This window comes from Eptesicus fuscus, chromosome 7 (genome assembly GCF_027574615.1).
Source record: "Eptesicus fuscus isolate TK198812 chromosome 7, DD_ASM_mEF_20220401, whole genome shotgun sequence".
NCBI lineage: Eukaryota > Metazoa > Chordata > Mammalia > Chiroptera > Vespertilionidae > Eptesicus > Eptesicus fuscus.
The window spans coordinates 4,169,073-4,193,893 of NC_072479.1; the positions used below are offsets into that span (position 1 = coordinate 4,169,073).

The following is a 24,821-nucleotide window of genomic DNA, read 5'->3' on the forward strand; positions in this document are numbered from 1 at the left end:
TTGTTTGTTTTCTTTTATAGTTCTAAAAGGGAATGCATTTTGAATAAGCTTTTGACACAAAAATACTTGTGACTTATTTACTGCAGGAAGAAGACCTTCGACAGATCTTCGTGTTAACCGTGGAAGTTTTGCAGGAGTTCAGCAGGCGGGAAAACCTCAGTGCTCAGATGTCCTCAGTGTTTCAGCGCTACCTCTCACTCGCCAATCAGGTCTTGAGCTGGAACTTTCTTCCTCCAAATTATATCCTTTAACAACAGAATAAGATGACAATTATGGCTGAAAGTACCTTATCTCTGTGATTTGTAAAACATGTTGAAAGGAAATAAGTGTTTTTTAGAAGTGTAATGTAATTAACTTGTATTTTATACTAGAGACCCGGTGCATGGATTCGTGCACCGGTGGGGTCCCTCAGCCTGGCCTGTACCCTCTTGCAATCTGGGACCCCTCGGGGGATGTTGGACTGCTGGTTTCCCAGGATCGGGCCTAAACCAGCAGTCCAACATCCCCCGAGATATGTAGTAGTGCGTGAAGCGGCAGGTGGCTGGGGAGGAGCCTGAGCCCGGGCCAGGTGCCACACTGCTCCTGCTCATCTCAGTCTTGCAATGCCTCCCTTCATAGCAACTTGGTGGCGCTGCCGCGGAGATGAGAGAGGATTGCGTCACCGCAGCAGCGCTCACTAGCTGTGAGCCCGGCATCTGGAGCCTGTTGGTCAGCTGAGCAGCACTCCTGCTGTGGGAGCTCACTGACCACCAGGAGGCACTCCTGTGTTGAGCATCTGCCCCCTGGTGGTCAGTCTGCATCATAGCGACTGATCAAACAGTTGAGCCTTCGACCAGTCACTTAGGGTTTTATACCTAAACTAGGGGCCCGGTGCATGAAATTTGTGCACTGGGGAGAAGGGGGGTCCCTCAGCCCAGCCTGCCCTCTCTCACAGACTGGGAGCCCTCAGGGGATGTCCTACTGACAGCTTGTAGGCCTCCCTCTGCAGAAGGCAACCGGGCTGATCAGGGGAAGGCGCCAGCCCCATGTCCCCGCTGCTGTAGCCACCGCAGCTGCCAAGGTGTTTTCATCAACACGGACTCCAGTCCCTTCACCAAGAAAAAATGACAACTTTCTTTAGGCATGTTCAAGATGTGTCTTTCATAGGGTATGACATTTCTTTCTTTCTTTTTAATCCTCACCTGAGGATATGTTTCCATTGATTTTTTTAGAGAGTGTGGAAGAGACAGAGAGAGAGAGACAAGAGAGAAACATCAGTGTGAGAGGCATACTTTGATTTCTTGCCTCCTGCATGAGCCCTGACCTGGGCCCCGGCCAGGGAGGAGCCTGTAACCTAGGTACATGCCCTTGATCAGAATCAAACCCGGACCCTGCAATCAGCAGGCCAAGGCTCTATCCACTGAGCCAAACCAGCTAGGGCAGGATATGACATTCTTAGCCCCTCCAGCAGCGGACCTTAGTTTTTTCCTCCAGGAGTGTGGTGGAAAAACCCTAGACCACCTTCTTGGATTCTTATTACCCAAGTTACCAAGAACACTGCAAGTAGCGGTGTACAGGATGCTTAGACAGTGAGTGGTCAGAAAAGGTGTTTACGCTCGAACTGGTTTGGCTCAGTGGATAGAGCATCGGCCTGCAGACTGAAGGGTCCCAGGTTTGATTCCTGTTAAGGGCATGTACCTTGACTGGGGGTACATCTCCAGTGGGGAGTGTGCAGGAGGCAGCTGATCGATGTTTCTCTCTCATCGATGTTTCTGACAGTCTATCCCTCTCCCCTCTTCTCTGTAAAAAATCAATAAAATATATTTTTTTTAAAAAAGAAAAGGTGTTTCCTCTGCAGCCCATGGGCAGAGGATCCCCTGCTTTGTGTCCACTGGGCTAGGGGTGTGTCCCCGGCCCCCAAGCCTGGTGGCCGTGCGTTCGCTGTGTCCGCGGGCTGGGGGGTGTGGACCCAGGCTGATTGGCGCGGGCACAAGCAGCCGCGGGGTGGGAACTTCTGCTGCGTTGGCATGGCGACGCGGCTCAAGCAGCCGTGGGGCGGGAGTTCCCACCTCACTCCGCAACCGCTTGCGCTTGGTGCCCCCGGCTACTCACCCTGAGACCTGGGCTGCTTGGCGCCAGCGCCCATAAGCCACTCCTGTCTGGGGGCCTCTGGGACCCTAGCTACTCAGGGCTTACACGCTTGGAGCGGTCTGGGTCCTGAGGATGTTCCCGGGACCCAGGCACCCGTGTATGCAAATTAACCCACCATCTTTGTTGGGTCAATTTGCATACTCCTGATTAGCTGGTAAGTGTAGCGGAGGTACGGTCAATTTACGTGTTTCTCTTTTATTATATAGGACTAGAGGCCTGGTGCACAAATGTCGTGCACTGGAGGTGGGGGTGAGTCCCTCAGCCCACCTGCGACCTCTCGCAGTACGGGTCCCCACGTGGGATGTCCGATTGCTAGCTCAGGCCCATTGAGCAGGCCTAAGCTGTCAGTTGGATATCCTTAGCAATGCCGTGGAGGCAGGAGAGCCTCCCACTGCTGCGCTTGCCAGCTGTGAGCCCGGCTTCTGGGAGCACACTGACCAACAGGGGGAAGCTCCTGCATTGAGCATCCACCCCCTGGTGGTCACTGTGCGTCATAGCGACCGGTCGTTCTGCCATTCGGTCGATTTGCATATCAGGATGTTATTATATAGGATACTAGAGGCCCAGTGCACAAAATTCTTGCACTGGAGGGGTGTCCCTCAGCCCACTCTGCACCCTCTTCAATCTGGGACCCCTTGGGGGATGTCCGACTGCCAGTTTAGACCTGATCCCTGTGGGACACATCCCTCTCACAGTCTGTGACTGCTGGCTCCTAACCACTCGCCAGCCTGCCTAATTGCCCCTAACTGCTTCTGCCTGCCAGCCTGATCGCCTCCTAACCGCTCCCCTGCCGGTCTGATTGACACCTAACTGCTCCCCTGCTGGCTTGATCGCCTCCAACTGCCCTCCCCTGCCGATCTGGTCACCCCCAACTGCCCTCCCCTGCCGGCCATTTTGTGGCGGCCATCTTATGATGATGTGGGAGCAGCTATCTTATGATAATATGTGGGCGGCCATCTTGTGACGACGCGGGGGTGGCCATCATGTGAGGGCGCAAGGGCCACCTAGGCTTTTATTAGTATAGATTATATCCTATGCTAGAGGCCCAGTGCACATGTGTGTGTGTTTGTGTGTGTGTGTGTTCCTCAGCCCAGCCTGCACCCTCTCCAATCTGGGACCCCTCGAGGGATGTCTGACTGCCTGTTTAGGCTCGATCCCAGTGGGACATCCCTCTCATAATCCAGGACTGCTGGCTCCCAACCACTCACCTGCCTGCCTGACTGATTGCCCCTAACTTCTTCTGCTTGCCAGCCTGATCACCCCCTAACCATTCCCCTGCCAGCCTGATCACCCACAACTGCCCTCCCTTGCTGGCCATCTTGTGGTGGCCATCTTGTGTCCACATAGGGGCAGCCATCTTTGACCACATGGGGGTGTCCATCTTGTGTGTTGGAGTGATGGTCAATTTGCATATTACCTCTTTATTATATAGGATTATTATATAGGATAATAAAGAGCTAGTATGCTAATTAGACTGAACAGCAGAACAACTGTCCGGACAACCTGGATGAAGCCAAGGGGCTGCGAGGGCTGAGCCCCTTGCATGAATTTCATGCATCGGGCCTCTAGTAGGATATATAAAAACCAAGCGACCTGAACGACCAGTTGCTATTGACGCGCACTGTGGCCGGCCAACCGGCCCGCCAGTCGTGTCCCTCACCCCCCCCAATGGGCGGGGCTGGCCGGCCAACCTCCCGCGGTCCCTCCCCCATGCACAAGTTAGTGCACCAGGCCTCTAGTATATAGATAATACATAGTACACTGGAACACTACAGAGGATTTAAAAATTATTTACAGTTTTGTAGAAGATTGACTAAATGGAAAACTGACTGGATGTTGGGACTCTTGTTCCCTAAAGGAAGGGCAGTAACTCTTAGGCAGGAAAAGGAGAAAATGGGAAGTGTATTTCTATCGAGCAACTGAATCGTTTCTCCTTGTAGAATGTAATGACTTGGATATTTTGACTGTCTTTCCTTATGTCTCTAACTTGACTTCTTTTAAAAATCTCACCTGAGGATATGTTTGCAGAGAAGAGGGGAGTGGGGGAGGGAGGGATAGAAGGTGGGGAGGAGGGAGAGAGAGAGAAATATGGATCCATTGCCTTCCATAGGCACCCTGACTGGTGATTGAACCGAAACCTAGGTATATGCTCTAACAGGGAATTGAACCAGCCACTTTTCAGTGTATGGGACAACTCTCCAACCAACTGAGTCACCTGGCTAAGACTCTGATTTGATTTTTATGGTGACAGTATTGTTCAGGGGTAAATAATAAGGTCATTATGTTTATACTTCAAAGATGTATTTAAGAGAAAATATGAACATTTTATTTCTAGCAAATTATTAGTAATACAAAAGCAATTTAAATGGGTTAGATTACAGCTTTAAATATATACTCTTTTTGCCCAGCTGGTATGGCTCAGTGGTTGAGTGTTGACCTATGAACAAGGAGGTCATGGTTCGATTCCCGGTCAGGTCACTTGGTTGTGGGCTGGATCCCCAGTGTAGGGTGTGCAGGAGGCAGCCTATCAGTGATTTTCATCATTGATGTTTCTTTCTCTCTCTCTCCCTCTCCCTTCCTCTCTGAAATAAAAAACAAACAAACATTTAAAAAATATATCTACTTTAACCAGTTACTGAAGTGGGAAGTTTATATTATGGAGAGCATCTCCTTAAAGTTCACAATTTGCTATTCTGGAACATTTGCTGCCCATTGATAGTTTGAAGGCAGTGCTACACAGTGGCTCCCATTTGTGTCACATGAGTCAGACATATCTAAGATCAGTCTCAGCTGAACAAAGGTAAATTACTTAACCTCTGAGACTCAGTTTTTCCAAATGTAAAATGGGGATATGGAATGTTAAGTGGATTGAATGAAATAATACATTTACAACACTCAGGACTTAGCCAGTATTTCTTGAGGTCCTATTAGTCTTGAATAAAGAAGTTCATCAGCTAGCTACCTGCAAATGCTCTTCCTTCTTAAATCTGACATACTGCCTATGGTATAGGAAATTATAGTTAGCTTAATTTAATCTATTCTAGATGTCTTTAGCCAATCCTCTCCCTAAGGCAATTATGGTGAGTTGCTGTTCTGTGGGACAGTTTACAGGAGGTTTATCACTTCCTCCTTTTATCCCTAGTCTCTAATCTTTCTCCTAACAAACAATGTTATATTATTTATTTATGATTTTGGATTGTTAAGAAGCACATATTTTCTTAGGTGTGCTTTAAAATTTTTCCCATTGGGTGTTACAGTATAATTTTTGCTTAGGTGTTTTTTTAATTTTATACACACACACACACACACACACACAGAAAACCATTTTTTTTTTATTGCTGACAGTATTACAGATGTCTCCCATTCCCTCCCCCCTTTACTGTCCCATCCTCCTTGTCCCCCACCCCCACATCAAGGTATATCATTCTATTCCATGCCTCCATGCTTCAGGTCTTATTTTATTGGTCAATTATTTTTGTTTATTAGATTCCACAAATAAGTGAGATCTTGTGATATTAATCTTTCTCAGATTGGCTTATTTCACTTAGCATAATAATCTCCAGGTCCATCCATGCTGTCCTAAAGGGTAAAAGTCCTTTTTTTTTTTTTTTTTTTACAGCTGCATAGTATTGCATTGTGTAGATGTATGACAGTTTTCTAATCCACTCATCTACTGATGGGCACTTGGGATGTTTCCAAATCTTAGCTATTATAAATTGTGCTGCTATAAACATAGGGGTGCATATATCCTTTCTGATTGGTGTTTGGAGTTTTTAGGATATATTCCCAGAAGTGGGATCACTGGGCCAAATGGCAGTTCCATTTTTTATTTTATTTAAAAAAAATGTTTTTATTGATATCAGAGAGAAAGGTAGAGAGGGAGAGAGACAGAAACATCATCGATCGGCTGCCTCCTGCACGCCCCTTACTGGGGATCAAGCCCACAACCTGGGCATGTACTCTTTTAAAAAAATAAATATTTTTTTATTGATTTTTTACAGAGAGGAATGGAGTTAGAAACATCGATCAGCTGCCTCCTGCAGCACACTCCCTACTGGGGATGTGCCTGCAACCAAGGTACATGCCCTTGACCGGAATCGAACACGGAACCCTTCAGTCCGCAGGCCGAAGCTCTATTCACTGAGCCAAACCGGTTAGGGAATGGGCATGGGCATGTACTCTTAACCAAAATTGAACCCGGGACCCTTCAGTCCTCAGGGGGACACTCTGTCCACTGAGCCAAACTGGCTAGGGCATGACAGTTGCATTTTTCTTGTTGGTTTTCTTTGTGTGTTTCTTTTTTTGAGGGAAGTGCATACTTTTTTTCCATAATGACTGCACCGTCTGCCCCCTACCAGCAGTGGACTAGTGATGCCTCTTCTCCATATCCTCTCCAGCACTTACTGTTTGTTGATTTTTTAATGATAGCCATTTTGACAGGAGTCAGGTGATTCCTCATTGTGATTTTAATTTGCAGACATCCTTGCCTTGTTCCAGTTGTTAAAAGAGACACTTTTAGTTTTTGCCCATTGAATATGATGTTGGTTTTAGGTTTGTTATATATAGCCTTTATTGTGTTGAGATATAATCCCTCTATTACTGAGAGTTTTTATCAAGAAAGAGTGCTGGATTTTGTCGAATGTTTTTTGTGCATCTATTGATATGATCATCTGGTTTTCATCTTTCATTTTGTTTTTGTGATGTATATCACATTTACTGATTTGAGAATATTGTACCAGCCTTGCATCTCCAGAATGAATCCCACTTGATCATGGTATATGATCTTTTTTAATATATTGCTGGTTCTGATTTGCTAATATTTTGTTGAGTATTTTAGCATTTGTGTTCATCAGGGATATTTGCCTGTAATTATCTTTCTTTGTGGTGTCTTTATCTGGTTTTGGAATTAGGATAATGCTGGCCTCATAAAGAGTACTTGTAAGTGTTCCTCCTCTTGAGTTTTTTGGAATAGTTTGAGGAGAACCGGTGTTAGTTCTCCTTTGAATGTTTGGTAAAATTCTCCTGTAAAAACATCCAGTTCAGGACTTTTATTTACTGGGAATTTTTAAGTGACTGCTTCAATTTCATCATTTATTATAGGCCTATTTAGGTAGTTTATTAGTGCTTTTCTTGTTTCTTGAGGTAGACTTGTAATGCTATGAACTTTTCTCTCAGGACTGCTTTCCTTATGTCCCATAGGTTTGGGGTGGTTGTGTGTTCATTTTCATTTGTTTCCAAGAAGTTTTAAATTTCTTGCTTGATCTCATTGGTAATCCATTGATTGTTTAATAACATGCTATTTAGCCTCTCTGTATTTGAGTTTTTTTTATTGTAGTTGATTCCTAACTTCATGCCATTGTGATCTGAGAAGATGCTTGGTATGATACCAGTCTTTTTGAATTTGTTTAGATTTGTTTTGTGTCTAACATGTGTTCTGTCTTTGAGAATGTTGTAGTGTGTAATTTAAGGCCTCTATTTCCTTGTTGATTTTTTGTGTGGAAGATTTAGCCCGTGATGTCAGTGGAGTGCAAAAGTCCCTTACTATTACTGTTTTGTAGTTGATCTCCCTCTTAAAGTCCATCAAGAGGGGTTTTTTTTTTATATTTGGTTGCGCTGGTATTGGGTTCATATATGTTTACTAGGGTTATATTTTCTTGTTGAATCATTCCCATATTTATGTAGTTGCCCTCTTTGTCTTTTGTTATGGATTTTGTTTTGAAGTCTAAACTGTTTTGTCAGATATTAGTATTGCTACTCCAGCTTTTTTTTTTCCATGTGTGTGGAATATATTTTTCCATCCTTTCACTTTCAGTCTGTGTGTATGTTTTGTTCTGAGGTTGGTCTCTTGTGGACAGCATATATATGGGCCATGTTTCTTATCTATTCAGTCACCCTATATTTTTTGACTGGAGCATTAAATCCATTTACATTTAAGGTTATTCACAGGTATTAATTTATGCCTATGATCCTCTCTCCTTTTCTTCTTAAAGTAGTCCCTTTAACATTTCTTGCTTTGCAGGTTTGCTGGTAATATACTCTGTTAACTATTTTTTTCTCTGATAACCTTTTTATTTCACCTTCAATTTTAAATGATAGCCTTGAGGTATACTGTAGTCTTGGATTCAGCCCTTGCTTTTCATTACTTTGTATAGTTTAATGCAGTTCCTTCTGGCCTGAAGTCTTTCTGTTGAGAATTCACTTGACATTCTAGTGGGGACGCCTTTGCAGGTAATTTTTTGTCTTTCTCTTTCTGACTAAGAATATTTCTTTGTCTTTAACGTTTGCCATTTTAATGATGTGTCTAGGTGTGGGTCTCTTTGGGTTCATCTTGACTGGGTCTCTCTTTGCTTCCTAAACTTGTGAGACTTTTTCCGTCATCAAATTGGGGGAGTTTTCTGTCATTATTTCTTCAGTTTCTCTGTTCCTTGCTCACATTCTTCTTCTTCTTCTTCTTCTTCTTCTTCTTCTTCTTCTTCTTCTTCTTGTTCTTTCTTCTTTCTTCTTTCTTCTTTCTTCTTTCTTCTTTCTTCTTTCTTCTTTCTTCTTCTTCTTCTTCTTCTTCCTCCTCCTCCTCCTCCGCCTCCGCCTCCGCCTCCGCCTCTGCCTCCTGTGGATGTTGTTATGTTTCATGTTTTCCTATAACTCCCTTAAGCTGTTTTTCTTTTAAATTATTTTTTCTATTTGCTTCGCTAATTGCGTATTTATTTCTACCTTCCAAATCACTGATTCAATCCTCTGCTTCATCCAATCTACTTTTAATTTCTTCCAGTGTGCTCTCCATGTTCGGTACGCTGGTCTTCATTTCTTTCTGGTTCTTGTTCATGGTTTCTGTGTATTTTTTCATGCTCTTGTAGTTCCCATTCAGTGCCTTGTAATTTTTACTAAGTTCCTTAACATGTTAAGCGCCATGTCAGTCACCGGTGTCTAACACTATACTTTTTGTCCGGAAGACAAAACAGGCTGGGTGCTTAACATGTTAAGCATGTTTATAACCATTACTTTGAACTCTGGTAGGCTGCTTGCCTCCATTTATTTAGTTCTTTTTCTGTATATTCCTCCTTTTCTTTAATTTGGGTTTGTTCTTTGTCTCCCCAGTTTAGTTGTCTCTTTGTATTTCTTTTTTTTTGACATTTTTTTTATTGAGTTATTATATGTGTACATATCTTACCATTGCCCCCCCCCACCCCACACCCATACATGCCCTCACCCCCCCCAAGTTTTGCGTCCATTGTTTATGCTTATATGCATTCATACAAGTCCTTCGGTTGATCTCTTAATCTCCCCCACCTCTCCCTAACTTTCCCCCTGTAATTTGAAAGTCTGTTTGATGCTTTACTGTCTCTGTATCTATCTTTTTGTTCATCAGTTTATAATGTTCTTTATTATCCATAAATGAGTGAGATCATGTGGTATTTTTCTTTCATTGACTGGCTTATTTCACTTAGCAAAATGTTCTCCAATTCCATCCAGGTTGCTGCAAATGATGAGAATTCCTTCTTTTTTATGGCTGCATAGTATTCCATTGTGTAGATGTACCACAGTTTTCTGATCCAGTCATCTATCTGCTGATGGGCACCTAGGCTGTTTCCAAATCTTAGCTATTGTAAATTGTGCTGCTATGAACATAGTGGTGCATATATCCTTTCTGATTGGTGTTTCTAGTTTCTTTGGATATATTCCCAGGAGTGGGGTTACTGGGTCAAATGGGAGTTTCATTTTCAGTTTTTTGAGGAAACTCCATACTGTTCTCCACAGTGGCTGCACCAGTCTGCATTCCCACCAGCAGTGCACGAGGGTTCCTTTTTCTCCGCATCCTCGCCAACACTTGTCGTTTGTTGATTTGTTGATGATAGCCATTCTGACAGGTGTGAGATGGTACCTCATTGTTGTTTTGATTTGCATCTCTCGGATAATAAGTGACTTTGAGCATGTTTTCATGTGTCTCTTGGCCTTCCTTCTGTCTTCTTTTGAAAATACTCTGTTTAGGTCCATTGCCCATTTTTTTTTTTTATAATTTCTTTATTGATTAAGGTGTCACATATTTGTCCTCATCCCCCCATTCCCATCCCACACCCCTCCCCACGGATGCCCCAACCCCCTGTTGAACTTAACCATTGGTTAGGCTCATATGCATGCACACAAGTCCTTTGGTTGATCTCTCCCCCCTCCCCCCACCCTCCCCTATCCTCCCTCTGAAGCCCGATAGTCCGATCGATGCCTCCTTGTTTCTGGTTCTGTTCTTGTTCATCAGTCTATGTTGTTCATCATTTCCCCTAGATGAGCGAGATCATGTGTCCCTAGAGATATACTTATAAGAACTGAATGTGAGACGAGCAATAATAGTTATGCTGACAGGCAAATGAATCAGTCTGTAGTGAGTTTCTTTCTGGACCAACAGTTCTTTTGAGACCCAATTTCAATGTCCACCAGTTCCTTATGTGTACATGTCGGCACTGACCCCTCAGCTCTGGATGGTGGACAAATGGTGGTAATGGAGGTCCGACTCCCTCTGGTTTGGTCTCGGCCGGACCCAGGGGCACGGCTTCACCCGGACTCAGGGGCACGTGGCCTCACCCAGACCCAGGGGCACGTGGCCTCTCCCAGACCCAGGGGCGCATGGCCTCACCCGGACCCGGGACCCAGCCTCACCCAGATCCAGGGACACATGGCCTCACCTGGACCCGGGGGCGCGTGGCCTCTCCCAGACCCAGGGGCGCGTGGCCTCACCCGGACCTAGGTGCTCGAGGCCTCACCCGGATCCAGGGAAACATGGCCTCACCCGGACCCGGGGGCGCGTGGCCTCTCCCAGACCCAGGGGCGCGAGGCCTCACCCGGATCCGGGGACACATGGCCTCACCCGGACCCGGGGGCGCGTGGCCTCTCCCAGACCCAGGGGCGCGCGGCTTCACCCGGACCTAGGTGCGCGAGGCCTCACCCGGATCCAGGGACACATGGCCTCACCCGGACCCGGGGGCGTGTGGCCTCTCCCAGACCCAGGGGCGCGTAGCCTCTCCCAGACCCAGGGGCACATGGCCTCACCCGGACCCGGGACCCAGCCTCACCCGGATCCAGGGACACATGGCCTCACCCGGACCCAGGGGCGCGTGGCCTCTCCCAGACCCAGGGGCGCGTGGCCTCACCCGGACCCGGGACCCAGCCTCACCCGGATCCAGGGACACATGGCCTCACCTGGACCCAGGGGCGCGTGGCCTCTCCCAGACCCAGGGGCACGTGGCCTCACCTGGACCTAGGTGCGCGAGGCCTCACCCGGATCCGGGGACCATTGCCCATTTTTTTATTGGATCATTTATCTTCCTTTTATTAAGTTGCATAAGCTGCCTGTAGATATTGGAGATTAAACCTTTATCAGTGATAGCATTTGCAAATATGTTCTCCCATGCAGTGGGCTTTCTTGTTGTTTTGTTGATGGTTTCTTTTGATGTAAAAAAGCTTTTTATTTTGATGTAGTCCCATTTGTTAATTTTCTCTTTAGCTTCCATTGCCCTAGGGGCAGTGTCTCTTTAGCTTCCATTGCCCTTTTGGCATATGTCTGAGATTTTGCTGCCTGTGGATTCCTCTAGTATTTTTATGGTTCCCAGTTGTATGTTTAAGTCCTGTATCCATTTTGAGTTGATTTTTGTGTATGGTTTAAGTTGGTGATCTAGTTTCATTTTTTTGCATGTATCTGTCCAATTTTCCCAACACCATTTATTGAAGAGACTGTCTTGACTCCATTGTATGTTCGTGCCTCCTTTGTCAAATATTAATTGAGCATAGTGGTTTGGGTCGATATCTGGATTCTCTATTGTGTTCCATTGATCAATATGTCTGTTCTTGTGCCAGTACCAGGCTGTTTTGAGAATAGTGGCTTTGTAATACAGCTTGAAATCTGGTATTGAGATCCCTCCTATTTTATTCTTCTTTCTCAGGATGGCTGTGACTATCTTTGTATTTATTTCTATGTATTAGAATTCTTTTCTCAGTCTTTGAGGGATGGCCTTATGTAAAAAGTGTCTTTAGGGGTCCAATGGTGCAGTCTCTTTGATCACCTGAGCTGCATGCTCTAGGATTACCCCTTATGTGACTTACTTGGACTTCTTTGTTGTAATTGGGATTTGATTGTTGATGTCCCGTTTGTGGGACTTAATAAAAAACAGCACGAAAGTCATCAAACTATGCAAAACAAGAACAGGAAGAACTAAGAAGGAAAAAGAAGAGAAAGGAAAGGAAAGACAAAATAAAAAAGAGTACTGTATTTTCTGGCGTATAAGACGACTGGCCGTATAAGATTTTCCTTGGTTAAAAAGTCGTCTTATACGCCGGAAAATACGGTAAATATCTATGTAGCTTTGAGCACAAGTCACTTCACCTCTAAGATGGAAATACCGTATTTTCCAGCATATAAGACGACTTTTTAACCCAGGAAAATCTTATACGCCCAGTCATCTTATACGCCGGAAAATACGGTACTAAAAGACATGAGACCAAAGTCTTGGAGGGGATATAAAGAAAAAGGGAGAAACAAGAATAAGAAAAAATGGCAACATGGAAGCAAGAAGGAAGCTAAAATACTAATATAGGAATAAAAAAGAAACAGAAAAGAAATTAAATAATAATTTAATTTTTAAATAAATACATGTTATTGATTTCAGAAAGAGGAGTGGAGTAGGAGAGAGAGAAACATCAATGATGAGAGAGAATTATGGATCAGCTGCCTATTGGGGTTTGAGCCCACTACCTGGGCATGTATCCTGACCGGGAATAGAACTGTGACCTCCTGGTTCATAGGTTGATGCTCAACAACTGGGCCGCACTGTCCTGGCAATAATGATGGATTTAAAAATTACTAACAATGTATATATTAAGACACAGATAGGAAAGTTAAATGGAAAAGAATGGAGAAAATAAGAGAAAAATGAAATAAGAAAAATTAATAATAATAAAAAGTCAAAGAGAATAGAACCAAAGAGAAGAAATTAAGAGATATGCAAGAAAAAAGGAAAGGAAAAAACTGAAAACAAAAAGAAAGGCCACAAACACACCCCGAAACCACACACGCTCGCACACTCCAAAACCTTTTGGTCTGCTATTTGTGGAGCTCCCTGGATTTTGCTCTGATGTTGTTGAATCAGGTCCCTTTGTGTGTCTGTCCTGGGCCTCCTGAGAGCTTTACTGGTGCAGGCCTGTGTACGTCACTGTCCCTTTCTGGCCCTGGGCAACCTGATTGAGACCCGATAGGTTGAAGCTCCTTGTAGTCTAGTGGGCGGGGCCTCCTTACCCAGAGGCTGGGTCTGCCTTAGGTCTCACACCTTGAGCGTTTCTGTTCTGACCTGTTCTCCTTTCCTCCATGGAGCAGGGCTCTGTGGGGGTATCCTGGTCTTGACCGGGATGGTTTGATCAGATTCTTGTTGGGATTGGTGCCAGTAGCTTGTAGTGTGGGGGACCAGGCCTTTCCTCTCCTCCCAATACCTCATCTCTACCTGGCTGGCTGGCACCTCCTTGCCACCTGCAGGGGCACAGATTTCCAGCCTTAGGCTATTCCCCCTTGGCTCAGATTGCTGCAGTGGAAGTCAGAAGCAGCTGTTTGGCCGGTGGGAAAGAGGGTAACTTCCTGGTGTTCCAGGTGGGCAGCTTTAATCTTTACTGGGCTTACTGTCAAGCCCCCTTTCTGCTCACCGGCACAAGTTCCTCCAGGATATAAATAGACCTCCAGATTTAATGCTGGCTGTGTCCTTCAGACCCCTCCAGTGTAGGCTGGCTCTGAGCTCAACTACGTGGCTCTTCCCACTGCTCAGGAGGAACTTCCTAGGCTGCACTATGGCAGGGTGCTAGTGCTCCTCTATCCAGGAACTGCAGCCCCAGGCTTCCACTGCTGCACCCACTCCGCAGTCTCCACAGCCAGTGCCCTCGGGCCTCCTTTCTCAGTCCCAGGCCCTCCCATCCCACCTACAGATCTGCAGACTCTTCAGTCTCCTCAGGTCCTCAGTTCAGTAGTTCCAGGTGAGGGAAGGCTACATCTACCTCCCGGCCTTCAACACAGTTCCTACCCCCAAGGCCTGGCAGCACAGTGGTAGTGGATAAGTCAGTGGTGGTAGTGGATAAGTCAGTGGTGGCCCCACCCCGGCGGCACAGTGTGCAGGCTGGGTCCCGCCAGGCACCATGTTGTGATCTTTCTGTCTGTTTCTTCAAACAGGTTTTCAGTATCTTGCTCTCTTCTCCTGGCACACCCATGATGTGAATGTTGGTATGTGTGAAGTTGTCCCAGAGGCTCCTGATACTATCTGCATATTTTTTTGATTCTTTTTTCTTTTTGCTCTTCTGATTGGGTGTTTTTTGCTTCCTCATATTCCAAATTGTTGATTTGATTCTCGGAATCCTCTCCTCTACTGTTGTAAATTATTCTTTATTTCAGTTAGTACTAGGTGTACCAGTTATTAATGTGGATTTTTTTTCAATAGATGGAGTTACACATATGTTGATATATATGCAATTAGGTATATATGCTATTTTGTTGTATTGACAACAAGCTTCAAAACTTCATCTGTCAAATTTGCTGAAGATGTTAACATCATAGATATTTTTATGCTTAAAAATGTCGAATTTTGTGCCAAAAAAGGAGCATTTGCGGGAAGTTTCAATTCATTATTTTGAAGAAAAGTGCTGCTGAATACTCTGGGAAGCTTATAGTGAACATGCTCCATCTCCAGATACTTGTGAACGCTGGTTTAAATGCTTTAAAAGTGATGATTTCAATGTGAAAGACAAAGACGTCCAGGTCAACCGAAAAAGTTTGAAGACCAACAATTACAAGCATTACTGGATGAAGATGCATGTCAAACTCAAAAACAACTTGCAGAAAGATTAAACGTTGCTCAGCAAACAATTTCCAATCATTTACAAGCAATGGGAAAGATTTTAAAGGAAGGTAAATGGGTGCCACATCAACTGAACGAAAGACAAATGGAAAACCGAAAAGTCATCAGTAAAACGTTGTTTCAACGGCACGGAAGAAAATCTTTTGCATCGAATTGTGACTGGCCATGAAAAGTGGATTTATTTTGGGAATCCCAAATGCACAAAATCATGGGTTTATTCAGGTCAACCATCAACATTGACCGCAAGGCCAAATTGCTTCAGAAAGAAGACAGTGCTCTGCGTTTGGTGGGATCAGGAAGGTATGGTGTTTTAATGAGCTTCTAAAACCAGGTGAAATGTTAATACTGATCACTACCAACAACAAATAATCAATCTGAACCATGCTTTGATCATGAAACAACCAGAATGTTCCAGAAGACACGGCAAAGTAATTTTGCTTCATGATAATGCACCATCACACACTTCAAAACCAGTTAAAGACACGTTAAAAGATCTTGCCTGGGAAGTATTAACCCACCTGCTATATTCACCAGACCTTGCTCCTTCAGATTACCACTTGTTCCGATCATGGCACACGCACTTTCTGAGCAGCACTTCAAAACGTACGAAGGAATGGAAATAGGGTCTCTGAATGGTTTGCCTCAAAACAAGAGAAGTTCTATTGGGATGGAATCCACAAATTACCTGAAAGATGGGGGAAATGTGTAGCTAGCAATGAATAGTACTTTGAATAAAGTACTTTTGATGTTTCTCTTGAAATTAGCATGTTTTCTTTGATTACAAAATCTGCTATGATTAACCGGTACACCTAGTACTAGTATGTGCATAATTTCTGACTGGTCCTTTCTCATGTCTTTGACACCCTAACTAAGATCCTTGAAAGTCTCACTAAGTGCCTTGAAGCACTCATTAAGATCCTTGAGCAACTTTATAACCATTGTTTTGAACTCTATCCAATAGTTTGTTTTCTTCCATTTCTTTCATTTGTAACATGTTCTTTGTCTCTGCATTTTGGCTGCTTCCCTGTATTTGTTCCTATGTATTAGGTAGAACTCTTATGTCTGTTGGAATTGATAGAGTGGCCTTGTGTAGTGTCTTGTAGGGCCCATGGCTCAGTCTCCCCAGTCACCTGAGCTAGGCATTCTAGGTGCGCCTCTGTGTGGGCTGTGTGCACAGTCTTGTTGTAGTTGAGTCTTGATTGCTGTTGGCATCATTGGGAGGAATTGACCTTCACCCCAATTGGCTGTGTGGGACAGCTGTGTCTACAATGGAAGAGCACTGAGCAGGAGACACCCCTATGGAGCAGAATTTGCTTCAGTGGAGCTTTGGTGCTCACTGAGTCTGCCCCTTGAGTGTGTCATTTGTGGGTGTGTTGAGTTGTAATCTGCTATGGTCTGAAGCTTTCCACTGGGTGCACTGGGTCTGAGGCCTCCAAGGAGGTACGAAGTCAGCCACTGCCTAGGGCCATCCTGCAGGAGCTACAGAGAGATCTGTAGATGGCTACTACTTGTACTTGGCTAAAAGTGCCCAGGTGAGGCCCAGCAGTGAATCAAGGCAGGCTGGTGTTAGTGCCCGGTCTTGGGCCTTTTATTGGTAGGTGTGGGGCATGCTGACTCCAGCTGCTGCTTGTTTAAGAGATTTTAGCAAAGTCTGAAACCTGAGCCAAGACAGGCTATTCATATGGAAGAGCAGCTGCAAACAGCTTAGGTGGTGCTGCAAATTTGATGGGACCGAGTCTCAGGGAATCACTAAGGTGGAGTGAACAGTGTGACTATACACTGATGGAAACTGAGATATTGTTGCCAGTCAGCTGTGGGACAGTGGTTATCCCAGCATAGGAACAAGGACTCTGGTGAGCACCCAGGTCACATCTGAGTTCCTGCCCTGATATCAGACAATCCATTTCCTCCCATTGGTCCCTGGTTCCCTCAATGCGTCCATCCATCACAAGGAGCTGGACAGTATAAGTTTGTGTGCTGGTCCTTTAAGAGGAACTGTTTGGGACTCCAGCAGCCTCTTTGTCATTCAGCCACAACTCCCCCTGGTTTTTATAGCCAGAAATTATGAGGACTTCCTTTCCAGCTCTGGAACCCTTGGCTTGGGGCTGCTGTGCGCCTGGGACCCCTTGCCTCTCACAGGAGGCTTCCGCTGTGCCACATGTGGGTGTCGAACCAGCCCATTCTGCATCTCCACCCCTTCTACCAGTCTCCGTGCTTTCATCTTTACTTTTCAGATTTCAGGGGGTTCTGACTGATGGTTGGTCTGTATTTCAGTTGTAATTTTGATGTGGTTCTGAGAGTCACCGAGTTACTGGCTTTAGCCTACGCTGCCATCTTGGTTCACCAAAACTGTTTGTTCTTGTATTATTATTTATTAATTTATTGTATTATTTTCCATGTGAACCACTGTAAACCACTTTTGCCTTGTGTTGAATTGATGGCTTTTTAAACAGAATTGTTTGTCTTTTAGGATAGTTTGAGGAATAGCAAATAGACCTTGTAAAATAATGTGTATTTTGTATAAAGTACTAGTATATTTGGTCATTTAGAATGGTATGTTAAATGAGGCTGTGTGAAATCATCATTGTCAATCCTTATTTATAATTTTTTGTAATCTGTTTTTTATTTTATTTTTATTTCGATGTAATTTTAAACATATAGAAATACTGCAAGAGTAGTTCAAAGAAATGCCATATGTCCTAGCTGTTTTGGTTCAGTGGATAGAGGATCAGCATCAGTGTCCCAGGTTCGATTCTGGTCAAGAGCACATGTCCGGGATGCGGGCTCGATCCCCATTTAGGGTGTGCAGGAGGCAAATGATCATTGATGTTTCTATCTTTTCCTCTCCCTTCCTGTCTGAAATCAACAAAAATATATATGTTTAAAAGAATAGGAAAAAAGAATTGCCATATGCCCTTTACAAAGGTTCACCAATATTAACATTTTGTCAATTTACTTTTCTTTGCCACACACACACACACACACACACACACACGTGTGTATGTTTAAACTCATTTTTCTTCACGAACCATTTGAGATCAGTTGCAGATATACCCATTTACCTCTGAATACTTTAAGTAGGTTTATATGTGATCAAGAATATATGCACCCCTATGTTCATAGCAGCACAATTTACAATAGCATGTGCCCAAAAGCTGTGGGACATTTATCACATGATCTAACTTATTTGTGCAATCTAATGAACAAAATGAATTGACCAACAAAATGAGACCTGAAGAATGGAGGTATGGAACAGACTGACATACCTCAATGTGGGGTTGGGGGAAGGAGAAGAGATAAACCAGATAACTTTTATACTTATATGTATCGCCCATGGATGTGGAAAATAGGGTAGTGAAGACTTGTGGGGGGGTGAGTAGTGGCTGGGAGGAGGGGGGTAAAGGGTGGGGGAATGGGAGTTATCTGTAATACTATCTACATATATAAAAAGCCAGCGATCAGAATGCCATACTGGTCGCTATGACACCCACTGGGGCCAGCGAAAGGGCCTGATGGAAGGGTGGGGGTGCTGACCAACCTCCCACAGCCCTTTCCCCCCCACAGTGGGCCCCGTCCCCGATCGGCCCGCAGCCCCTCCCCCAGCCAGCCCCGCTCCCAAGGGGTCCCAGGCGCACCACCCCAATTGGCCCGTGGCCCCTCCCCCCATTCAGCTCCGCCCCCAATCAGTCCCCCCACTCTGACCAGGGGCAGGGCCGGCTGGCCAACCACCCATGGCCACTCCCCTGGCCTCTAACTCCTGATCGGTCCCCCCACCCATTTCGGGGGTGGGGCCGGCCCACTGCCGAAAGCCCCTCCCCACGACCACCCCGCCCCCAATCGGCTCCCACCCCACCTCTCACCCCAGCCGGCCAGGCCCTGATGGGACCCAATCGGATGGGCTGGCCCGTCAACCTCCCGCCGTCTCTTCCTCTTGACAGGCCTGGCCCTGATCCACTTGGGTCCAGCCGGCGGGACCCCACCCGTACACAAATTTGTGCACTGGGCCTCTAGTCAACAATAAAAAATGTATTAAAGAAATTTTGAGATCTGTGGTTCTTATAGAATGTCTTACAAAACAATATTATAGTTTTCAAAATCAAGAAATGAAATGTCAATAAAATATTGGATCTGCAGTCCAGATTTAAGTTTTGTCAGTTGTGTCATTAATATCCTTTATAGCTATTTTCAGTACATTTTATTTTGTTTTCCTAAGTCATCTTTGATGTATAAGTTTCTCAGCTTTTCTTTATCTTTCATGAATATGACATATTTGAAGAGTACAAGTCAGTTATTTAACAAATGCCCCTCCGTTGAGGTTATGTGATGTTTCCTTGTGATTAGATTCAGATTGCTCACTTTTTGTAGGACTCTACCACAGGTATGACATTGTGTCCTTTTATTACTTTTTGTCAGGTTGTTCTGTTGAGGGAGTGTCCATGTTGATCTCTTGGTTAAGGAGATGTCTGCCACGTTTTCCTCCCCTCAAACCCATGGCAGCTACTGATCTCTATATTGTTTCCATAGTTCTGTCTTTTCCTAAACGTTATTTAGTTGGAATCAGATAGTATATAGTCTTTCAGAATGCATTTTTTTCACTTGGTAATATGCACTTAAAGTTTGTCCATCTCTCTTCAGGGCTTTTCACCACTGAATAACATTCCATTGTTTGGATGATAGTTTACTTACCCACTCACCTGCAAAAGGACATTTAAAAAAAAAAGTATAATTTTAAATTTTATTTCAGAGAGGAAGGAAGAGGGAGAGATTGAAACATCAATGATGAGAGAGAGAATCATTGATCGGTTGCCTCCTGCACTGGGGATGGAGCTTGCAACCCTGGCATTTGCCCTGACTGGGAATCGAACCTTGACCTCCTGGTTCTTAGGACAACACTCAACCACTGAGCCACGCCCCCTGGGCAGGGAAGGACATCTTGATTGCTTCTAAATTTTGGCCATTATGGAAAACCATCCTTGTGAAGGTTTTTATGTGGACATAAATTTCCCCCCACTTTTGGTCTATGAACACCAAGGAGCGCAGTTGCTGGTTAGAGCATATTTAGTTTTATAGTAAAAACACATTTTTTCTAAGTGGCTGCATTGTTTTGGGAATCCACCAACAATGGATAGAGTTCTGTTGCTCTACTTCCTCCCTGGCATTTGGTGGTGTCAGTATTCTGTATTTTGGTCATTCTAATAGTTGTGTTATCTTATTTTAATTTGCATTTTCCTTATATGGTGAGGAGCATCTTTTCATGTGCTTATTTACATCTGTGTACTAGTATCTTCTTTTTATCTTCTTTGGTGAAGTGTCTGTTAAGGTCTTTGGCCCCTTTTTAAATCAGGCTGTTTGTTTTCTTATTATTGAATTTTAAGAGTTCTTTTTATATTTTGAATAAGTCTTTTATTAGAAATATTAGAGGCTCGATGCACAAAATTCCTGCCCGGGGTGGTGGTGGGGGGATTAGGCCTGACTGCAATCTGGGACCCCTCGCTCTTGACTGCCCGCCTGCTTGCTCCTGACCGTTTGGCTCGCCGCTCTTTATCGCCCACCGCCTTGCTCCTCAGCGCTGCCGTGGAGGTGGGACAGGCTCCCACCACACCACTACCACTGTGCTCACCAGCAGTGAGCCCGGCTTCTGGCTGAGCAGCGTTCCCGCTGTGCGAGCACACTGACCACCAGGGGGCAGCTCCTGCATTGAGCGTCTGCCCCTGGTGGTCAGTGCGCGTCATAGTGACTGGTCGTTCTGGTCATTCTGCCATAATGGTCACTGGGCTTTTATTATATACTAGGGGCCCAGTGTGCGAAATTGCACGAGACCCAGGACCCAGAGTCCTGTGTCTCGGCAGGACCCAGAAAGAGTCCCGACACCACCGCTGTGGGAGGTGGGACCCAGAAAGAGTCCTGCTGCCCCAGCGGGACTGAGATACCAACCCACACCTCCGGTCAAGTCCCCACCCACCCACGTGTGTCTCGTTGAGCACGCAACCCCGCCTACCCCGCACACGCAGCCTCCTGCTGAGGGGTGGTTATGCCGTCATGGTGGGACAGCCACAGACTTTATGTAATAGATACTAGAGGCCCGGTGCATGAAATTCGTGCACTCAGGGAGTGTGTGTGGGGTCCCTCAGCCCTGGCCTGCACCCTCTCCCAGTGTGGGAGCCCCTGGTGGTCAGTGCGCGTCATAGTGACCAGTCGTTCCGCCATTTAGTCCATTTGTAGGATGTGAGCCTGCGGCGGGCACAGAGGTGGGTCTCGGCCCATCCTCCGCCCCGCCGTGGCCCCTGGTCCCCTGTCTGCCGGCAGCCCCGCTCCTGCCACTGCCGCTCCCATGTGTTGACAGCACCAGCCCCACTCGCACCCGCTGATGGTGTGGAGCGATTGGGGCCGGTGCCAGCAGTGGGTGCGAGTGGTGGCTCCAGCGCCAGCAGCAGATGTGAACGACGGGCGGGACCACGGCGCGCGGAGCAGAGAATTTTCAGTAACCACCAGAGGCTTGCCCCGATGACAGTGACCGGGGCCCCGCCTTGTTCTTACGCCCCCCACTCATCTGCTCCAGCATCCCGTCGCGGTCAATGCCCGCCATGTTCCCTGCTCTGCTGCTGACGCCCACCATGTTACGCGTGCGCTCCCTGATGGTCAGCACACATCATAGCGACTGGTTGTTCGGTTGTACCGTTGTTCCGCCGTTGGGTCTTTTGGCAGATTAGGGTTTTATATAGAGAGATTTTCTTCTTACGTTGTCTTTCACAGTGCAAAAGTTTTTAATTTTAACCAAGTTCAGATTATCAGTTCTTTCATGGATCACACCCTTTGTATTATATATTAAAGTCATTGCCAAACCTTACACCACCTAGTTTTTCCCTTATATTATCTTCTAGGAATATAAGTTTTGTATTTAGGCCTGTGATTCATTTTGAGTTCATATTTGTGAATGGTATAATGTCTGTGTCTAGATCAGCGGTCACCAACCAGTGATCCATGGACCACTGGTGATCCGGGAGGTCTGAAAGGTTGGCGACCACTGGTAAGGAAACATTTGGAGCAGCAGTCGCCAACCGGTGGTCTGCGAGGTCTGAATGGTTGGCGACTGCTAGACTAGATAATATTTTTTTTACATGTGGATGTCCAGTAGTTCCAGCACCATTTGTTGAAAAGACTGTGATTTCACCCTGGCTGTCGTGGCTCAGGGGTTAGAGCGGCTCCCCACACATCATAGAGTTTTGGGTTCTATTAATGGTCAAGGGCACAAACCTGGGTTGCAGGTTCGATCCCTGGCCCATTTGGGGCGAGTGTTTGAGGAAACCAATCTGTGTCTCTCTCACATCAATGGTTCTCTTTATGTTTCTTTCCCTGCGCCTCCCCCTCCCTTCCACTCTCTAAATCAGTGTCATGGAACATTCTGACATAACTTGGTGTGGGATTGTGGGGTACATTAAGAGGTAAACCAAAGAACTTATATACTGACCTGGGGGTGGGGTTGAGGGTTGGAGGAGGGGGGTAAAAGGGGAGGAAATTGGAGATATATGTAATACTATCAACAATAAAAAATTTAAAAATACTTAAATTTTTAAAAAGCAGCATTTAAAAAGCAATGGGAAAAATATCTTGGGTGAGGATTAACAAATAAACAAAGACAGTTATTTCTACACTAGTGGCCTGGTGCACAAAATTCGTGCACATTAAAAGGATATTAATTAGGGGAAATATTTTAATATTGCTATTTGCCCTTCTCTATAATAGAAGTGTCAGAGATGAAAGAAAATTAGTAAAATGTATATGAACATACTCCTCCTCAAAGAGTATAGGGCGCACCACGGGACCCAGAGTCAAGTCCCCACCTTCCCTCGTGTGCCTCAAAATTGCACGAGACCCATCCCGGCCGGTCCCACCCTTGTCAAGCCCCACCAGGCAGGGTGCACAGCCTCAGGTTCCCTGTCCTGGGGCGTGGCCTGAGGTCGCCATAGACCTGGCTGGGGGGGGGGGGGCGCCTTGAGGTCCCCCATCAAGCCCTGCTGGTTGGGGGACGTGGCCTGAGGTCCCCTTTCAAGCCCCACCGGGTGGGGGCATGGCTTGAGGTCCCCTGTCAAGCCCTACCAGGCGGGGGGCGCGGCCTCAGGTCCCTTGGCCCAGTGCCGGGGAAGGGGGCACGGCCTGTGGTCCCCAGGCTTGGCGCCAGGGCAGAGGGTGCATCCTGATGTCCCCCTTCAAGCCCTGCCAGGCAGGGGGCGCGGCCTGAGGTCCCCTGTCAAGCCCTATGTGGGCGCGGGGGGGTCACAGCCCCAGGGCCCTGCTGATTGCTCATTAAGGCTTGTTACGGGAACTCGGGCTCTGCTGTGGGTGCAGTCGTCTTGTGTTACGGAAACCCCTGCCTCTGCTGTGGGTGCCGCCATCTTTGTGGTGGAGTGACGGTCAATTTGTATATTCCGTCTTTATTATATAGGATTATATTATCTTCCTCTTTTGTCAAATATCCTTTTGAGTATGTTTATGTGGGTCTGTTTCTGGACTTGCTCTTCTGTTTCACTTCAACTATTTGTTCTTTCGCCAACAATGCATTGTTTTGATTACTATAGTTTTAAAATAAATTGGATTGTATCAGTCTTCAACTTTGTTCTTGTCCTTAAGGTCACAAAGATTTAATCCTGTATTTTCATCTAGAGTTTTATACTTTTAGCCCTTACATTAGTTCTATCATCCATTTTAAGTTTATTTTTGTATGTGATATAAAGTAAAGATTCAACTTAACACAAGTGACCTGAGTGTAAATGTAATGGTATATTTCTGGCTTCTGAATCCTCTTCCATTGGTCTCAATTCATGCCAGTGCCACACTGTCTTGATTACTGTAGCTTTGTAATAAGTTTTGAAATCAGGAAGCATGAGTCCTCCAACTTTGTTTTTTTTTTTTTGAGATTATTTTGTCTTCTCTGTGTTCTTTGCATTTCCATATGAAATTAAAGATCAGCATATTACTTCTGCAAAAAAGGCAGCTGGTATTGTGCATAGGGCTTGTGTTGAGGCATCGATCAGTTTGGGAGTGTTGTCATGTTGACAATGCCAGGTTTTCCCATCCATCAGCATGGGGTCTTTCCATTTAATAGATCTTTATTTTTTTTCAACATTGCTTTATAGTTGTCGTTTTTTAATAGTTTTTATTTATTCATGGAGGAATGGAGAGGGAGAGAGAGATAGAAACATCAATGATGAGAGAGAATCATTGATTGGCTGCCTCTGGGGATTGAGCCCACAACCCGGGCATGTGCCCCGACGCTCAACCACTGAGCCACACCAGCTGAGCCACTATAGTTTTTAGGGTAAAAGTTTTAGACTTCTTTTGTTGAATGTATTCCTGAGTATTTTATACTTTTTTAGTTTAATTTTAAGTAGAATTAACTTGTGTTATTTTCATATTATTCTTTACTCGTGTATAGAAGTAAGAATTATTTAATGTTTATCTTGTACTATGTAACCTTGCTAATAAACTTTTTAGCTCAAATACTTTTAGTGGATTTAAAAAGTTTTCTATATACATGATATCATCTGTAAACTCTTTTTTAAAAGGATTATCATATGTAGGTTTTATATACGTAGAAGGTGATTGAAAGTATCCTCCCCTTTAGGCTTGGGTGTGGTATAAAATCTATAGCTTCTGGGATTTGGTGGATGTTAAAATCACCCTGGCTCAGTGATCTAATTCCTCAGCCATTGTGGCCTGTCTTACTCTCTCAAATGAGACTGAGATTAAATCCACCTGTTTTTATTCTGTTTTAGGTCACTGCTGTCCAAAGAGTGTCCTTGTTCTATGACTGACCCT

At 45.3% G+C, this 24,821-nt stretch overlaps 1 protein-coding gene across 2 annotated transcripts in view; it reads left to right on the forward strand.

The window, feature by feature from the left end:
• The window catches only part of XPO4 (exportin 4), a 143,365-nt gene that overhangs the window by 44,684 nt on the left and 73,860 nt on the right, over positions 1 to 24,821 (forward strand). For both annotated transcript variants that reach the window (XM_054718686.1, XM_054718687.1), the window contains exon 6: positions 87 to 240. In XM_054718686.1, coding sequence (XP_054574661.1) covers positions 87 to 240 — 154 coding nt within the window. The remainder of the gene's footprint in view (positions 1 to 86; positions 241 to 24,821) is intronic.